Below are 16,517 nucleotides of genomic sequence, written 5' to 3' on the forward strand. Positions count from 1 at the left end.
GGAGGGGGCGGTGTGGGGTGGGTAGGTGTGCCCCCAAGGGTGCCTGCGTGCCTGCCCACCCGGGGCCCCAGGTGTACCTGCAGTGGAATCACGATCCCGAAGATCTTCTTCTCCTTGTCTGACAGGATGTACTTGACGAAGGCCCAGCCAGAGCCGATCAAGGCGATGGTGATGAAGAGGAGAGCGCCCTTCAGCCTGGGGAGGGTGTGGGTGGTGAGGGCGGGTGGTGCCCGGCCCTCCCCAGCCTGCCCCCCACCTGCCACAGAGAAGGGCACTCACAGGTGTGTGATGTAATGCATGACAGCGAGGCCTTCGATGGGGTGGCCCTGGCTGTTGATGAAGTAGTAGTTGATCTGGAGGTGGATGGACAGATGGACAGTCAGACAGGCGGACGTGTGGGTGGACGGTGGTACAAGTGGGAGGATGGTGGTGGTTCAGGAACAGGGACAGTCACTGTGGGCATGGTGGCCACAAAGTTGACAGAACCGACGGTTATGATCAGGTTGGCAGGTGGGCCCAGAAATGGGCAGTCGTGGCCGTGACAGAGGAGGGGACCATCAGTCAGCAGGAGAGTCGGAGCTGGGCCAACGGACAGTCAGACTGAAGGGCAGAGGGTCACAGATGGACAGGACAGGCAGACAGCTGAGTTGGGTGGACAGTTGGGGGCCATGGTGATAAAAATGGCTGGATATGGGGACAGTTGGGACACATGAACTCCCAAGCCCAGGGTCTGCAGAGATTTGGGGAGTGGGCTCCACGGGCTTCTTCCTGGACCCAGAGACCCCAGCCCCACCCCCTTCTGCTCCTGGCCCAAGGCTCTCACACTGTGGAAAAGGAGGGAGATGCTCTTGGTGAAAGCCAAGACTGCCATGAGCCAGTGGATCTTGAAGACGTTGTACCTGGCAGGGGGGTCAGGGACAGAAGGGGGTGGGGGGCATCGGTCAGGGGCAGGGATGGGAGAGCGATGACGAGGGGAGGTGGGAGGACCCCCCAGGGACCAAGGCATTACATGTTCTTGCAGAGGACAGACACCCAGAAGATGCCAGCGGCCAGGAAGCAGGCAGACATGACCATGTACAGCTTGAAGAGGGGGATTTCCGCCGCTGACAGGAAGCCCTCGGGGTTCTTCTCCCGGATCATGACCTGGGGAGGGGGCAGGGTGGGTGGTGGGGATTTCATGCTAGCTCTGGACGTGCAGAGCTGTGAGGGTGCATCTCTCCCTCCCACTCTCAAGCTCCCCTTCTCTGTGCCTCAGTCTTCCCACCTCCCAGATGGGCACATCAGCTTTCGTCCCACAGCACGGCCCCAGGGAGGATGTGGTGTAGCCAGCCCGCCTCTGCTCACCGTGATGTCGAACGGCTGCTCCTGGCCCGGCTTTGAGTTGTAGCAGTTGTGGAAGTTGAGGTTGTACTGGCCTTCCTCGGCCCGAGAGCCGATCACCACGTGGAACTGGGTGGTGGGGGCAGACAGGGGGAGATGGGGGGGCTTCAGCCTGGGGATCCCCACTCTGGGGGGAGGTGGGGCCGTGGGCACTCACAGATACTCACACTGAAGTTGTAGGAATTGTTGAGATGCCCGAGACCCAGGACCAGTTCCTTGTCCTTCCCACTGAGGCCCTGAGGGAACAGAGTGCCTGCATCAGCTGGCCCCAGGCCTGGGTCTCCATATGCCCCCCGTCCCGAAGAGGAACAGACCTTCCTCCCTCCTGCCCTGGCTTCCTCGAACCTGCTGGTCCCCCTGAAACACTGTGGGTTTTGACTTGGCCTTGTCAAGCGCAATGGTGGTCCCTATAGGGGGCAAGTGAATGAGTTTAGGGATGGATGGACAGAAGGACAGCAGAAAACTGGGCGCCGGGGGGGGGGAGGGGGGCATCCGCGCAGCCCTGGCCATCCACCCTCCCTGCTCACACAGCCAGCCTGACTCACCACTGTTCACTTTAGGGGTGACTGTGAGCTCTGGCTTCGGGGGCCCTGGTTTGGAGGGCACTTCAGGGAGGAGCCCAGGAGAGATGAACAGCTTCTTCTGTTCCCCATACTTCCGCACCTGGACCCTGGGGTGAGGGTGGGGGCTTCAGGGGTGAGGCCAGGAGGCTGAAGGCTTGGGTCATGCACACAACGTGTGCAGAGGAACTCAATGGTCCCTTGGGCCCTGAGGATCTCCTTTCTGAGGGCCGGTGTCAGGCTGAGTCAGTGATCACACAGTTCCAGCACTGGCCATCAGCCATCAAGACGGCTGCCCCATCTGGGCGCTGCCTGCACCAGTGACTGTCCCTTCCCCTGACACTGACTTACTCATTCCACTTAAGTGCATTATTTAACATGAAAATGTATCTACAGACAGGCTACACAGTATTGTTGGACTCTGGTTCTTGGGCCTCAGTTTCCTCCTTTAGAATAGGGATGATATCAGTATAAAGAGTCGATGAATTAACACCTGTAAAAGCTCGCAGGACGCTCCCCACCAAATAGGAAGCGTTCAACAAGTATGAACGGTGGCTATCAATTCTCACAACACTCCTCTGTGTCTGTGAATTCTGCCCTGAGACCCCAACACTCCCTAGGCCCCCCTCCCCTTGCTCCCTCCTTCCCATAGTCACAAGGCTGGAAGGCAAAATTAAAAAGCAAGTGGTTTTCCTCCTAAGAGCATGAGGTTCTTTCCAGCTGGCTTCTCATTCCACCTGATAGCTTGCTTATGGGGGTATCACACCCAGGAAAAGATGAATGATAGAGCCTCTGGTCCACCAACTTACCGCAGATCCTTGGTGTTGATGAGGAAGAGAACCAGGAGATTGCTACTATTTTTCCGTAGAGGACAGTCATGGGGGTCCTGGGTCTAGGGAGTGGGTAGGAGGGCGCCTTGGTTACCGCCTCCCACTAGCCTGGCCCCACCCTGCCTCCTCCCCATCTACCTTGCAAGGGAGGGTCACTTCTTGCTCCCCTCCCTGTGAAAGAATGGGGGGGCCTTCCTCACCCCCTCCCCCACCTCCTCCTCCACTCACTGAGTAGGATCGAATGCTGCCAGATTGAGCCCGAGTCAGACTGAACCCCACCTGGCAGGTGGAAAGAAAAGGGGAAGAAATGAGGAACTGCATAGGGACCTCCCCAAGCCACCTCTCTTAGTAGCAAGAGAAATGTGACCTCAAATTGACTGAACCCTTACTGTGTGCTAAGTCCCACATTCACTCATGGAATTCCAACAACCTGTCTTGCCCCTGCCCCCTCATACTCTTAACTCCTAACCATCCCGTGCAGCTCAACTTCGATGTCGCTTCTCCGGGGTGGGGGGCGGAGGGGAGACCCTCGCTGGTCCTCTGGACCTAGCCCACCCTGTTTTCACTCAATTAAAATGTTGATGTAATAAATACAAATAAATAGATAGATAGATAAAATGTTGATGGCTTCCTGCCTTGAGCTGTGGAATCCAGCACGTGTGGACTTGCATCTAGGCACTGTGACTCTGAGCAAGCCACATACCTCTGAGCTTGTGTCAACACCTGTAAAGCTGGGTTTACAGGTGTAACGTTTTCACAGCATCCCTGAGAGGTGGCTATGAGAGAACAGACCCATGGAAACTGCTCTGCCAGGTACCTGGGACTCAGTGGGCATTAAAAAAATGCTAGCTACTTATTCTGACTGCAGGAACTGGGGATATCTTGGCATTGGTGTGCCCTTCCTCCACCAACCCCAGCTCAGGGCCCAGCACATATTGCACGAGATTTTATTATTCCCATGTTACAGATGAGGAAACGGAGGCTCAGAAAGGCCAATGGACTTGCCCAAGATCACATGGATGAGAGGCGGAGCTACGAACTGGGGACTGGAGGAGGGTTTGGGAAACTTGTGCACCTCGCCCTCCTCCAGCAAAGTCCTCAAAGCCCCTCACCAGCGGGGCCTTCTCTTCTGTGTCCTGGAGGCCCAGTCGCAGGAAGCTCAGGTCCACCTCCAGGGAGCCATTGGCGTAGAAGCCGAAGCTGTTCAGGGGGATGTCTGCTCGCTTCTCCCCCTGCCGGAGACCAAGGAAGCAGAGGCAGCTCAGACTTCTTCCCACCAACTCAGCCCCACGGCTCTGGCGCGGGGTAGGAACAGGGAGCCCCAGCTCCTCCAGCCACTGTTCTGAGAGTCCAGGAAGAGAAAGCCTGGGGCACCTGGAAGTCTCCGCACGGGGTGAGCACCACCCCAAGAGCAGAGTTATTTATCTTGGCGTGCCGAGCCCCGACCTCCCAGACAGTTTGTAGATTCCAAGATCCCAGTGAGTGCCCAGAGGACCCCATTCTAGAAAACCAGGGACTCCCCTGGGAGGCGCCAAGGGCCCCAGCGCAGAGCGATCCCAAGAATTTAGAGGATTAAGGACGGTGGGTAGTCCCTGGAGGTGAGGTCCCACCCCCGGTGGGCCGGGCACAACCCTAGCGTGGTCGGCCAGGCAACTCCACGCGAGGTCTGTGGGGGACTCCTCGGACGAGACCACTCGGGGCCTGGAAACGGGGGGCGGCGGACGGCTCCATCCCGCGTAAGACGAGGGGGAGGTAGGACGAGACCACTCCACACCAGGGGCTTCCTAGGAAGCGAAACTGCGCTCCCCGCCCCGCTCCGCCGCGCGACGGGACTCACCGTCAGCGCCAGCCGGTGGATGCGCCCCGAGCAGCCGCCCAAGAGCAGGAGCAGCAGTAGCCGCAGCCCCCACTCCGCGGGGCTCCGACGGGCGAGCCCCCTCCTCTCGCTCACTGCCATCTCTGGAGCCGCCACCTCCCCAGACACCGCCTCTGACGCACCCACCCGCCTAAGGGTGAGCCAATCGCAGCACGATGGGGGCCGACCCTCTGGCATGTCAAGCCCTCCCAGCCAATCAGCGACCGTTTCCTCGAAAAGCCGCACCACTCCCCCCACGACACCAAATGGACATCACCAGCTCCGAATGGGCTGCTGATACTGCTTAACCCGCCTCCACTCTCACCAATCACTAGAACGACTGTACTGATGTAATTTGATAAACAGTCCATCTAACCAATTCTGATGGATCTGATATCCCGCCCTTGAAGCGGAATTCCTTCACCCACGCCCAACTGAAGATCGGTCCAGGACTACATTACCCAGAATGCAGTGAAACCGGACGGCGCTACAGGGCATTCAATAAACTACATTTCCCAATATCCCCAAGGACGGACTTCCTCTTTTTACCCTGGGGATGTGGCCCCCAGCCAGAGCACAGGCTTTTGGTAAACACGCACATCTGCTGAGGCCTGCCCTGTTCTAATTTTCCTGATCCACGAAAGGCCGAAACCTAGCCCCAGGCTAAATCTTGACCCTAGGATGACCTATGACCCCGGGCTGAATTCCAGCGTTAGGCGGAGCCTGCTTTATCCTAGAGTGAGGCAGTTAGTAGCCCACCCAAAGATCCCAGGCTGGACTTGTCGACGGGCTGAACACCAACCCCAGGCTGAGTCCTTACCTGCAACTGAGCCCGGACATCAGCCTGAAATCCAGACTTCCCCACTCCCTTCTGACCCTCGACCTACGCTGAGCCTGGGCCTTAATCTCCGGTTGAGCCCCCCACCTGGACTGAGCCCTGACCCCAAACTAGGCCTGACCTCTGGACTCTAGTTTGAGTCCAAGACCTCCTAGTGGTTTGCTGACCCCTCCGCTAAACTTCCGACCCCAGTCTGAGATCTCATTCCAGATGTGGTGCCGACCTGGAGCGAGTCCAAATTCCAATTTGAGTTTGAGGCCAGTGTTGAGACTCTTAATACCAGGCTAAGCCACTGAGGTCAGAACCCATGCTGAGACCCTGACTCATCTGGTCGCCCAAGCCCTGGAGCACAGCTCACTTTGCAACTTGAGGTTTTTAGCTCAGAAGCCACCAGCAGGTGGGGCCAGGTCCCCACAGAGCCATCTGTCCCAGTATGGGCTCCTGGGGCTATCCTCCTGGGCTCCCCAGTATGTGTACCGGTTTGTGTACTGGGAGCCCGGAGGCTTAGAGCCTAACTTGTGCCTGGGGGCTCTGGGACGTCTGTCACCTCCATAGACACTAAGGACCAAAGGCAGGAGAGGATGAGGGTGGGAGCTGGAGGGTTCTCTCCCCTTTCATCTCAGTGCCTTAAAGAGATTAATGAAGTGTGAACAGACTTTTGTGAGGGAGGTGACAGACTTCCAAGCCCCAGGGCCAGAGTGTCTGGAGGGAGACGTGGAGTCGGAACCAGGGTCTACAGACAGTGAAGCCTGATTGGGTCTAAATGCATGCGACTGGAAAATGGGCAGGTGGAAGCGCGAACTGGATGAGGGCCGAGGAAAGACCTGGGCCCGGTGCCCCAAGGACGGCCCGTCCTCAGTTTCCCGGCGCAGACTTCGGCGGGGGGGGGGAAGGCAGGAAGCGGTGGGGGTGCTAATGGACCGGGCCTTGGCAGAGGCGCGTTCTGGGCAGGATCGAAGTCCTCCCATCCGCCCTGTGGCCGGAGGGAACCTGACCATTAGTGGGCCCAGCATAGATGTCTGGAGCCGGGCCGGCCCGCAAGAGCGGGGTGACCTCAGGTTCTCCCAGCGACGGGGTGGGGGGAAGGACCTCTCGGGTTGGGGTTTTAATGTCTTGTCCCTTTAAAGAATGTTTGAAAGAAAAGAGAAAAGTAAGAACAGTCCCGGGCGGGGTAGGGTTGGGGAGGATGGGGGGGGTGGGTGAAGAAGGGCCCGGGGGATTTGGAAAAATGGGTGGGGGTCCTTTAAGGCGTCGGTCCAGTGGCGGCTGGTGGCAACTTTCCTTTAAGAGGGGGCGGGGCGTCCGTTGCGCCCCGCCTCCTGGGGGGTCCCGCCTTTAGGGCGCTGTTCTGGGCCTCCGCGCAGATGGGGGCGTGGCCGGGCCTGCGGGGGCGTGGCCGAGCCTGGAGTGGGCGGGGCATGGCGGGCGGGGCATGGCGGGCGGGGCCGGGCGCGCCGCTCCAAGCTGAGTCTCCCGGCGGCGGGCGGCGGGGACCGGGCGCGGCGGCGGCGGCGGCGGCTTCGGCGGGAGCAGCATGGATTGGGGCACCGAGCTGTGGGTGAGTCCGATAGGCCTGGCCCCAAGTTCCTCCCTTTCTGGAGTCCAGACCCCCTCCCCCTTTGCTTCTGCAAGACCTTAGCGGGGGCTTGGCGCTTTCCCCCTTCGGAGACCCCTGGAGTCCCCGCTTTTCGCCTTCTTTCGGAGTTTTCCCAGGGCGTTTCAGGACGCCCAGGGCGAAGGGCGACCTTGCAGGAGCTGACTAGGGAAACTGAGCACGGGGTTCAGAGTGAGGAGGGCAGAAGTCCTGGGACCAGGCCGGGGCGGCCGGGCGAGGTCACCTATTTTGAGAACCCTGGCTGGGCGGGCGGCTTATCTTACGGCCCCTGGGTCCCTGCCCGCCGCCCGCCTGTCCGCCTCGGGCGGGGGAGGGGACCCTCTGGCCACTTTCAACCCCACGTGGGACCTAGAAGTTCTGACCGCCCTTTCGGCGCCTCCAATCAACACCTAGGGGCTTGGGACGCTCTGGGGGGGAGGGGCTGCGAGGCTCAGCCCCCTCCCCCATCTCGCCCCAGGCACTGGGAGGGGCCGGCCCTAGGCAGCCTCTAACCTCTGCTCTGGAAGCCCCAGAAATTTCCCCATATCCTAGTCGGGACCTCTGACCCCTCCTTTTTATGGGGGCGGTGGCATCCCTGGGTTTCTGGGTGCAGCGGGGTAACTAGATTCCTTCCCCCGCAACTCTGGAATTTCTTTTGGAGGTGCAGTGGAGTTAGTGGGGGAAACTGAGTCACATGGGGGGGGACCCCAGGAAGCATGGCGACCCGGGGAACATGGTGCCTGTCTCCTGGACATTCTGGGGCCCCCCAAACTGCGGCTAACCCTGCCCCTCTGGTCCTGACTCACGCCGGGCCGGCCGGATTTTCCGGAATCTTGGGAGGGGGGATTAGGGGAGCCGGGGCAGGGGGGAGTGGCTCTGCCCCATTCCACACCCCTCTTGGCGGTCTGGGGACGGGGACCCAGTGGTCCGGCTGGGGCCCCGCCCCTGTTCCCTGGCCCTTCCCGGGAAGGGGAGGGGGTTCCCGCCGGTTTCCTGCCTCCCCCCGCGCCGCGCGGGGCGGGGCCGGGAAGCCACACCTTCTGCTCGCTCTGAGCCTTGAAGCTTCTCCTGCGCCTGGTCCTCCGGCCCGTGGGGTCCCAACGTCGTGATCTGGAATCCTCCACCCGCTTCCAGGATCAGTTTGAGGTGCTCGAGCGGCACACGCAGTGGGGGCTGGACCTGTTGGACAAATACGTGAAGTTCGTGAAAGAGCGGACCGAGGTGGAGCAGGCTTATGCAAAGCAGCTGAGGTGAGACCCTAGGATGGACCCGCCTGGGGCTTGGGGAAGCTGTTGGAGGGCTGGGGGCTCAGCCTTTCTGCCTCTCTCCGTTAGGAGCCTGGTGAAAAAATACCTGCCCAAGAGACTTGCCAAAGATGACCCGGAATCCAAGTAAGGATGGAGAGGGATTGCCACGCTAGATTTGGGGGGCCGGGGGTGTTGGTCTCACTTCCTCTGCCTCAGCTAGACTACCTAAGCAAGTCCCTCACCTCTTGCTTCAGTTCCCACCTAGAGGGATGAGCATGGATGCAGGATCCTGATCACCTGTGCTGGAATCCTAAATCCACTATTTTCCAGCCCCACGACTTTGGGCAATTGACGAGTTTTCCATTTGCCTCTCCTAAGGTGAGGGAGGCTCCAGCAGTTACTAAACAAGTGACTCTGGGTAACTGACTTAAGTTTTTATGCCTGTTTTCTTCACCTGTGAAACGGGATGATGATGACGATGACGATGACCATGTAGGGCTCATTTGAAGATTAACTGAGATAATGCATTGAAGCAGTGTCTAGCCCATAGTAAGTGTCACAGGAGGATTGCGCTTCATTCCAGGCCCCCAGTTCCAGAATCCAAAAAGCTCTAGAAATCAAAAGATTGTTTTGGTAGTTTGGCAGTGGTCTCTGACCTGACCTGACTTAATTTCATCACGTCCTTGGTTTTTATCCCACTTTGTGTGACTATTAATACCTCTCACTGCAAAAATACTTACAGTGTTTGATTAGAGGATGCTGCCCCTGACCCCACTGGGGTGATGCATAAAAGATGGTATAAGCATTATGTCCCCTTTCTAGACCTGAAAAATTCTGAGTTCTGAAATGCATCCCCCTGAAGGGTTTGGGGTAAGGGATATGGACCAGGATTTATGGTTGCTTCCAGGAGGATTGTGTTGGGGCTTTCCCTTTCCCATATGGAGGTGGGTCCTGGGGCTCCTGGGGGGTGGGGGGGTGGGTACCTGACCCTGGCTCACTGCCCCTGCCCATCTTGCCACAGGTTCAGCCAGCAGCAGTCCTTTGTGCAGATTCTCCAGGAGGTGAATGACTTTGCGGGCCAGCGAGAGCTGGTGGCCGAGAACCTTGGCGTCCGTGTGTGTCTCGAGCTGGCCAAGTACTCTCAGGAGATGAAACAGGAGAGAAAGATGGTGAGTGATCCCTGCTCTGGATCTGCCCGGGGACCACTACCTCAACTCAGGGGAGCCTAACCATTTCTGTTTGAACAGCACTTTCAGGAAGGCCGCCGGGCTCAGCAGCAGCTGGAAAGTAGCTTCAAACAGCTGGAGAATGTGAGTCTGTGGGCGCGGGGAAGGGTGGCTCTGGCCCCGAGGAGCAGGCTGACGGTCGCTGCTTCATGCAGCTGCCTGCGTTGTCTGGCCTGGAGCCCCTCCCATGGGTTTCCAGCATGCCCGTTGCACCCCCCACCCCATTTGCTGGGTGATGTCCCCCCAGTCTCTGAAACCTTGCCTTCTCACCTCCTACCTCCTTCTGGCTCTGTCCCTGGTAGAGTAAGCGTAAGTTTGAGCGGGACTGCCGGGAGGCTGAAAAGGCAGCCCAGACCGCTGAGCGACTTGATCAGGATATCAATGCCACCAAGGCTGACGTGGAGAAGGTACCTGTGGGGTCTGGGATGGGCTTGGAGGTCCGGCGGGGATGGAGCCAGAACCTGGCAGCGACCCCTGCCTCCATGTTCCTCAGGCCAAGCAACAAGCCCACCTTCGAAGTCACATGGCAGAAGAAAGCAAAAATGAGTACGCGGCCCAACTACAGCGCTTCAACCGAGACCAGTCCCACTTCTATTTTTCCCAGATGCCCCAGATATTTGATGTGAGTGCCCCCTCCTGAAAGACCCACAAAATTAACCGACTCTTACACATTTGTCAAAACCTTAGCGGCAATGTCCTGATCTCTAAATCGAAAGGGAATTGGAAACAACAGTGAGCTCTGTCTTTACTCGAACTGTGTTTTTCTGCCAGGGATGTCTTTCTTTTCTTTGGAAACTCCTATTCATTCTTCTAAGCCCCAGCTCTAACAACCCCTCTGAAAGGCCTCGAATTTCCCCTCTTCTGCTTTAGCCTCTTCACTCCACTCCACCCTGGGACAGGCAGTACCTGTGCTGGGTGTGGTGTCTGTTCAAAGCCCTGGCTTCATTGTCACCTCCTTTGAGAAGCCTTTCCTGACTCCCTAGGCAAGGCGGGAGCTTCCTCAGACTCCCCTCTCAAATCTCCCCTATCCCATGTCTCTCCACTGGCCACCCTGGGCTGGAAGTCTCTGTTCGATGCTGTGTTTTCCCCACCAGACTGGGCTCTCAGGGCTGGGGCCAGTGTGGAGCCCCATCATGTTTGCGGCCTGAATCACTGCTCCTGGTCCCCATTAGCGCCCCTGTTCTGTCTCTGCAGAAGCTGCAGGACATGGATGAGCGGCGGGCTGCCCACCTGGGAGCCGGGTATGGGCTCCTGTCGGAGGCCGAGCTACAGGTGGTGCCCATCATCGCGAAATGTCTGGAGGGCATGAAGGTGGCTGCAGATGCTGTAGATGGCAAGAACGTGCGTGTGGGGTCCTGGGCGAGTGGGCTGACAGGTGGGCAGTTGGACGACCCCAGGCCCTAATCTTGTCCCTGACTACTCCCCACCCACCACCCCCCGCCCCTCCTCGCAGGATTCCCAGGTCCTAATCGAGCTGCACAAGTCAGGCTTTGCCCGCCCTGGTGACGTGGAATTCGAAGACTTCAGCCAGCCCATGAACCGCGTGCCCTCAGACAGCAGCCTGGGCACCCCCTCCGATGGACGGCCTGAGCTCCGAGGCTCAGGCCGTAGCCGTGCCAAGCGCTGGCCCTTCGGCAAGAAGAACAAGGTGGGGGCCGGAGCCCTTGGGAGGGGGAGTGTGAGTGGGGACAGGGGGGCCCCCACTGAGTCAGCCCCAGCCGCCGGGACGCTGAGTCCTGGGCAGGAATTTTCCTCTTGGCTGTTGGCCCGGGCTGGAGGGAAGGGAGGCGGCCCGGCTATTGGCCTGGGAGTCCCCCAAGGCTGAGGGGGGTGCAGGGAGGGGGCCTGTGGTGTCTGTCTGCTGCTTCTTGGGATGCTGGGAGAAGACCTGCTTCTGGGATTCAGGGCTGGATGAGGGCTTAAGATACTCGCCCTAAGGACTCCCCTGGAGTCCATCCTGCCAATGGGTCCTTGGGCCCCCGACCCTCAGGCTGTTTTTTCTTGGGATTTTTGGTTTATTGTCAAGCACATAGCTGGACACCCCTGTTTTATACCTTAGACACCCCCCCAGGTTTATATCTCATGACTCCGTTACATACTTTTCATCCCTCTTGACATATAATTTGATACCTCTCTTCACTTTGTACACGGGACTCCCCCAGCTTCAACCCCACCTGTGACCCTTTTGATACTTCATGCCTTCTACCTTTCTCTCTGCTTGCCTCTGACCTCTGTGGCCATATACCTGTCTGAGATCTTGATTCCCTGAATGCATCTCCCTGTACCTTCTAGACTGTGAGCCCAGAAAGCTGGGTGGACAGAACCCTGGGCCTCCCTGCCCCCCTCCCTCCCCCCAGGCCCCATGCTAGGTACTGGATATAGAATTCAAGGGAGAGGTGACATACAGGGGTAGGGAGGGGTCTGGCCTTCTGGCTCACAGTCTAATGCCCTCCCCACCACCTCCCAGATTTTTGTGTTGCTCTTTGCATGCATTTTCTGTGTGTGATTGTGCATCTTGAGTTGTGGTTTTCTTACCGTTTGTTTTTTTTTCTTTTCTTTTCTCCATTTTGTTTTTTCTTTTTTCTTTATTCCGTCCGTCCGTCCATCCATCCTTGTTCTCTACATCCTCCCACCCCTCCTGACCCACCCCCTCCCCTGCCCCGCCGGTAGCCACGCCCCCCACCCCTCTCCTCCCTGGGGGGCCCCCTGCGCTCGCCATTGCCTAATGGACCCCCATCCCCCCGCTCCGGCCTCGACCCCTTGGCCATACTGAGTGAGATCAGTAAGTCAGTCAAACCGCGGCTAGCATCCTTCCGCAGCCTTCGAGGCAGCCGTGGGGTAAGTGAGGCCTCCGGGGGAGGAGGGGGCAGCCCCAGCCTGCCCAGCAGCTGGGTGGCGGGACCCTGGGCTCGCTTCCTGCCGCCAGCTGGGCCCCCTCCTCCGGTTTCCAGACCCAGACCTGCTTTGCTCTGTGCATGGCCTTGCCCCCCAAGAACCTTGGGTGGGGAGGAAGGTGGACTTGGTGTGTCTTCGCAGTGTCTTAGAGCCTGGAAGTTGAGAATCCCTGATCCCAAACTCAGTCTTCCCACCTTGCAGACAGTGGTGACGGAGGATTTCAGCCACTTGCCCCCAGAGCAGCAGAGAAAACGACTTCAGCAGCAGCTGGAAGAACGGAATCGTGAGCTACAGAAGGAGGTTGACCAGAGGTAAGATTGGGGGCAGGCAGGCAAGAAACAAAAATAAAAGGATAAATGAACTATACTGAAATGGTACTCTGAGCTCTCCCAAACAAGCCCCAGGCACCGGTGGTTTTACAGGTGATTCCTGCCATACTTAGAAGGAAACAGTTACTTCTCCTCTTACACAAGTCATTGCCGCAAACAGAAAAAGTGAAAGCTGCCAGCTCATTTAGGAGGCTTGGTGGAATCAATTTCCATATCTGTTAGCGAGAACTCGAGAAATTCAAATTCTGGGCTCATTTTACTTCACTAGGATCTTGGATGCAGATTCCTGGCCAGACAAATCCAGTGATGTATTTTAAAAATAATGTTCCATGTGATGGGGATGGGTGCACAACAGTGTGGCTGTACTTGATGCCACGGAACCGTACACCTAGATATGGTTCAAGGGGGAACTTTCATGTTAATGTGTATTTTACCATAATAAAAACGTAACTTTTTAAAAGACAAGTCATGAACGATTGGGTGTTATCCCAGTAATGCAAAGATGGTTCAATATAAAAAAACATCTATTAGTCTCATTTACTACCATAATTGGCTAAAAGAAAAAAAAAAAAAAACCCACCCATGGTTATCTGCTTAATAACTCAAACACTTAAAATATTAACAATAAAAAATCTGCCAGACTGAAAAAAAGAAAATCTGTACTCACTTCTTCCAAGTAACAAGATCCTCTTCCCACTCCTCTTAAATAATAGGAATGATGTTTGCCACTTGGGGACAGGCAGCCCAGTTCTCTCTTGCCGTTTGCATAGAACCTCTTGTATAAAACTTTTATTGTACGAAGCTTTTATTGGTGTAAAGTTCCATTCAGAATCTTGTAGTTCCTGAGTCTTTATTTTTATTTATTTATTTATTTTAAAGATGTTGTTTATTTATCTGAGAGAGAGAGCACAACGTGTGGAGGGGCAGAAGGGGGAGGGAGAAGCAGGCTCCCTGCTGGGCCACCGACATGGGACTCGATCCCAGGACCCCGGGATCATGACCTGAGCCGAAGGCAGATGCTTAACCGACTGAGCCACCCAGGCGCCCTGAGTCTTTATGATGTAGGGGTGAAGGGAGCATGCTTTGGAGTCAAGACAGGCTGGCCTTGAATTCTAGCTGTCCCACCTCTCTGCTTGTTTCCCCATGGCCTGGATGTGGTATTAGGACTGGAAAGAAGTTGAACCCAGGTTTGACATATTCCAAGGTCTATGCTTGTTACTACTACTGTCTGTATATATAGTCTTGGAGGAGACAGGGATCAAGGACTAATGATAATAATACCAAACATTATAGAGTGCTTACTGTGTGCCATACACTATTTCACATCCTTTACATAGATTCACTGGCATTCCCAAGTGAATTCCTGAGACTGTGAGCCAGGGCAGAATCCTGATCGTCTTGTGTAGGGCTATATTCTGATGGCTGGAACAGTAACTGATATGCAGTAGGTAGTCAATGTGTATCTGAATAAATAAAGGCACCATTCTAATCTTTGCAGCCACTTACATGAGATATATGCATCATTATCCCCATTTTCCAGATTTGCATACTGAGAGGTCCCGTAACTTCGCTCACACTCACAGACAAGGAAATGCCCAGACTGGGATTCGAACCCAGGCAGTGAATCACCAGCGTTTGTGATTTAACCACTGTCTTGTCTTGCTATTGGCTCCTTGAAGCCAAGCACATTTTTTTTCTTTTTTTTTTTGCTTGTTAAGTCATATGGGACTGTTCTTTCTGATCTGTGTCTGTGTCATCCTAGAGAAGCCCTGAAGAAAATGAAGGATGTGTATGAGAAGACACCCCAGATGGGGGACCCTGCCAGCTTGGAGCCCCGGATCACGGAAACCCTGAACAACATCGAACGGCTGAAATTGGAAGTGCAGAAGTATGAGGTCAGGGAAGACCCTGGGGAGGGGTGGGGGCCAGCGGGCCTAGCTGAGTCACTTCCTGGGGGGGGGAACAGGGAGGTGTTGGGTGGGGGTGGTGCCCCAGCTGTTTCTCATCACAGCCTTGGGTGTGCATGGGTGATCTCAGGAAACCTCCAGGTCCAGAGCGGGCTGACCCCGGAGCCCTGCCCTGGAACTGACTGTGACTCCCTCCTCTCAGGCTTGGCTGGTGGAAGCCGAGAGCCGGGTCCTGAGCAACCGGGGGGACAGCCTGGGCCGCCACCCCCGGCCTCCAGAGCCCCCAGCCAGTGCCCCTCCAGACAGCAGCAGCACCAACAGCGGACCGCAGGATGACAAGGAGAGGTGAGTGTGGAGGCCAGAGTGGGTCTGGCCCCAGGACCTGGGAGGCCTGTCCTGACCTGCTTTGTTCTCCCCAACCAGCTCTGAAGAGCCCCTCTCCGAGGAGGGTCAGGATGCCCCCATCTACACGGAGTTTGATGAGGATTTTGAGGAGCCGGCATCCCCCATAGGTCACTGTGTGGCCATATACCACTTTGAAGGTGAGGACAGCTTGTGTGTCCCATCAGCCGCTTAGGGGGTGGGCGGTGTTTTTGGCTAGATTGTGTTTACCTTCACCTGAAGCAGATCTGAGCCCACTGCCCCTCCCACGACAGGGTCCAGCGAGGGCACCATCTCCATGGCTGAGGGTGAAGACCTCAGTCTCATGGAGGAGGACAAAGGTGATGGCTGGACCCGGGTCAGGCGGAAACAGGGAGGTGAGGGCTATGTGCCCACCTCCTACCTCCGTGTCACGCTCAGCTGAACCCTGCCACAGGTGGGAAGAAGGGGGCTGTTGGCTGCTGCTTCTGGGCCACGGGGGGCCCCAGGACCTACGCACTTTATTTCTGCCCCCGTGGCTTCAGCTGAGACCTGTGTAACCTGCTGCCCCCCTCCCCAACCCACTCCTCATCCCAGACGGACTCGCTGTGCCTTCTACCATTGATGTACATACTCGTGTTTCAAATCTTTTCTTCCTGCCGCTGGGCTAGGGCCATTTTGTTTTATATAAAAAAATTCTATAAAGCTTTTGGAGTCTGTGCCTTACTGGTAGATTTACATACTGGGGCTGGATATGCAAATGCCGGCCTCCTTCCTGGCCACAGAGAGAATGAAGAAGGGGAGGTAAACTCGGGCACACCTTGGACAAAACTTCCCTGGAGTTGGGTGCTTGTCTGTGACTTCAGTATAGGAAGAAAAGCACCAAACATCCTTTCTGTGTTTACTGCAGCTTTACTGAGAAAAGGCAGTGTTGAGCACCTGCTGTGTACTGGGCATTCTCCACCCATGATACTTGAACACAGCTTTAATCCCCCATGAAAACCCCTAGAAAGTACACAGCCTCCCTTTTACGTTGAAGGCAAGCACAGACAGTTTGAGCCATTTGCCAGAAGTCACACAGCTCTTAAAAAGCATTTGAACCCTGGCTTCTGAGTAAGAGATCTCTGCAAGTTCTCTTGCCATTAAAAGCCTCATGTTGCCCGTTTGTAAGATAGGTGTGTGGGGGTGGGAGGTGGGATAGGGCCTCCAGACATCTGGATTTTCTAGCGTGGGGGAGGAGGCTGTCCCTCACCCTAGGATTCATGTACACTTTTAGGGATACAGTATGGGTTTTTGCAAATCTGTGAGGCAGAATGTGGGTTCCCACTGCGATTGGCTATGTGAACAGCTTGGGGCAACTTCCTTGGTGTCTGCCGGGGTTCCCCAAAGCCTGGGTGTCCCAGTGTGAAGAAGGGGGTCTGTGCTTTCAAACATCCGGCTCCAGGCGCTGCGAAAGGACACTGAGGACGCGCTGGAACTTCTCGAGACGTGTGGCT

General features: G+C 56.5%; 2 protein-coding genes across 4 annotated transcripts in view; one reads left to right on the forward strand and one right to left on the reverse strand.

Moving 5' to 3' along the window:
* The window catches only part of GPR108 (G protein-coupled receptor 108), a 6,287-nt gene extending 1,516 nt beyond the window's left edge, over positions 1-4,771 (reverse strand). The window contains exons 1-12 of the mRNA XM_081805310.1: positions 4,608-4,771; positions 3,883-4,002; positions 2,999-3,049; positions 2,750-2,832; positions 1,926-2,050; positions 1,726-1,787; positions 1,548-1,616; positions 1,345-1,449; positions 1,010-1,143; positions 824-899; positions 280-353; positions 4-195 (exon numbers count right to left, since the gene is read on the reverse strand). Coding sequence (XP_081661436.1) covers positions 4-195; positions 280-353; positions 824-899; positions 1,010-1,143; positions 1,345-1,449; positions 1,548-1,616; positions 1,726-1,787; positions 1,926-2,050; positions 2,750-2,832; positions 2,999-3,049; positions 3,883-4,002; positions 4,608-4,727 — 1,211 coding nt within the window. The 5' untranslated portion in view covers positions 4,728-4,771. The remainder of the gene's footprint in view (positions 1-3; positions 196-279; positions 354-823; positions 900-1,009; positions 1,144-1,344; positions 1,450-1,547; positions 1,617-1,725; positions 1,788-1,925; positions 2,051-2,749; positions 2,833-2,998; positions 3,050-3,882; positions 4,003-4,607) is intronic.
* A 2,136-nt stretch (positions 4,772-6,907) lies between these two features.
* On the forward strand, positions 6,908-15,726 carry TRIP10 (thyroid hormone receptor interactor 10). Of its 3 annotated transcripts, XM_081808004.1 has the most exons (15): positions 6,908-7,021; positions 8,192-8,307; positions 8,392-8,448; positions 9,326-9,473; positions 9,552-9,614; positions 9,833-9,937; positions 10,024-10,152; positions 10,725-10,871; positions 10,984-11,178; positions 12,201-12,368; positions 12,627-12,736; positions 14,517-14,649; positions 14,864-15,006; positions 15,085-15,203; positions 15,318-15,726. In XM_081808004.1, exons 1-15 carry the CDS (start codon positions 6,998-7,000, stop codon positions 15,464-15,466), a joined length of 1,806 nt encoding a protein of 601 aa, XP_081664130.1. In that variant the 5' UTR covers positions 6,908-6,997; the 3' UTR covers positions 15,467-15,726. The 3 variants fall into 3 exon arrangements, with proteins under 3 accessions (XP_081664130.1, XP_081664251.1, XP_081664187.1); XM_081808125.1 differs by lacking the exon at positions 12,201-12,368 and having other exon boundaries at positions 15,289-15,726; XM_081808061.1 differs by lacking the exon at positions 12,201-12,368.
* Positions 15,727-16,517: the final 791 nt, after the last annotated feature.

The sequence above is a fragment of the Leptonychotes weddellii genome, chromosome 1 (assembly GCF_054177405.1).
Source record: "Leptonychotes weddellii isolate Sample4059 chromosome 1, ASM5417740v2, whole genome shotgun sequence".
NCBI classification, from domain to species: domain Eukaryota; kingdom Metazoa; phylum Chordata; class Mammalia; order Carnivora; family Phocidae; genus Leptonychotes; species Leptonychotes weddellii.

Excerpts from the sequence above, each read along its gene's own strand:
- TRIP10 (XM_081808004.1), top strand. The coding sequence starts at position 6,998 with ATGGATTGGGGCACCGAGCTGTGG. Across the intron at positions 9,474-9,551 it reads TGAAACAGGAGAGAAAGATG|CACTTTCAGGAAGGCCGCCG; the intron begins GTGAGTGATCCC and ends CTGTTTGAACAG. Across the intron at positions 14,650-14,863 it reads TGGAAGTGCAGAAGTATGAG|GCTTGGCTGGTGGAAGCCGA; the intron begins GTCAGGGAAGAC and ends CCCTCCTCTCAG.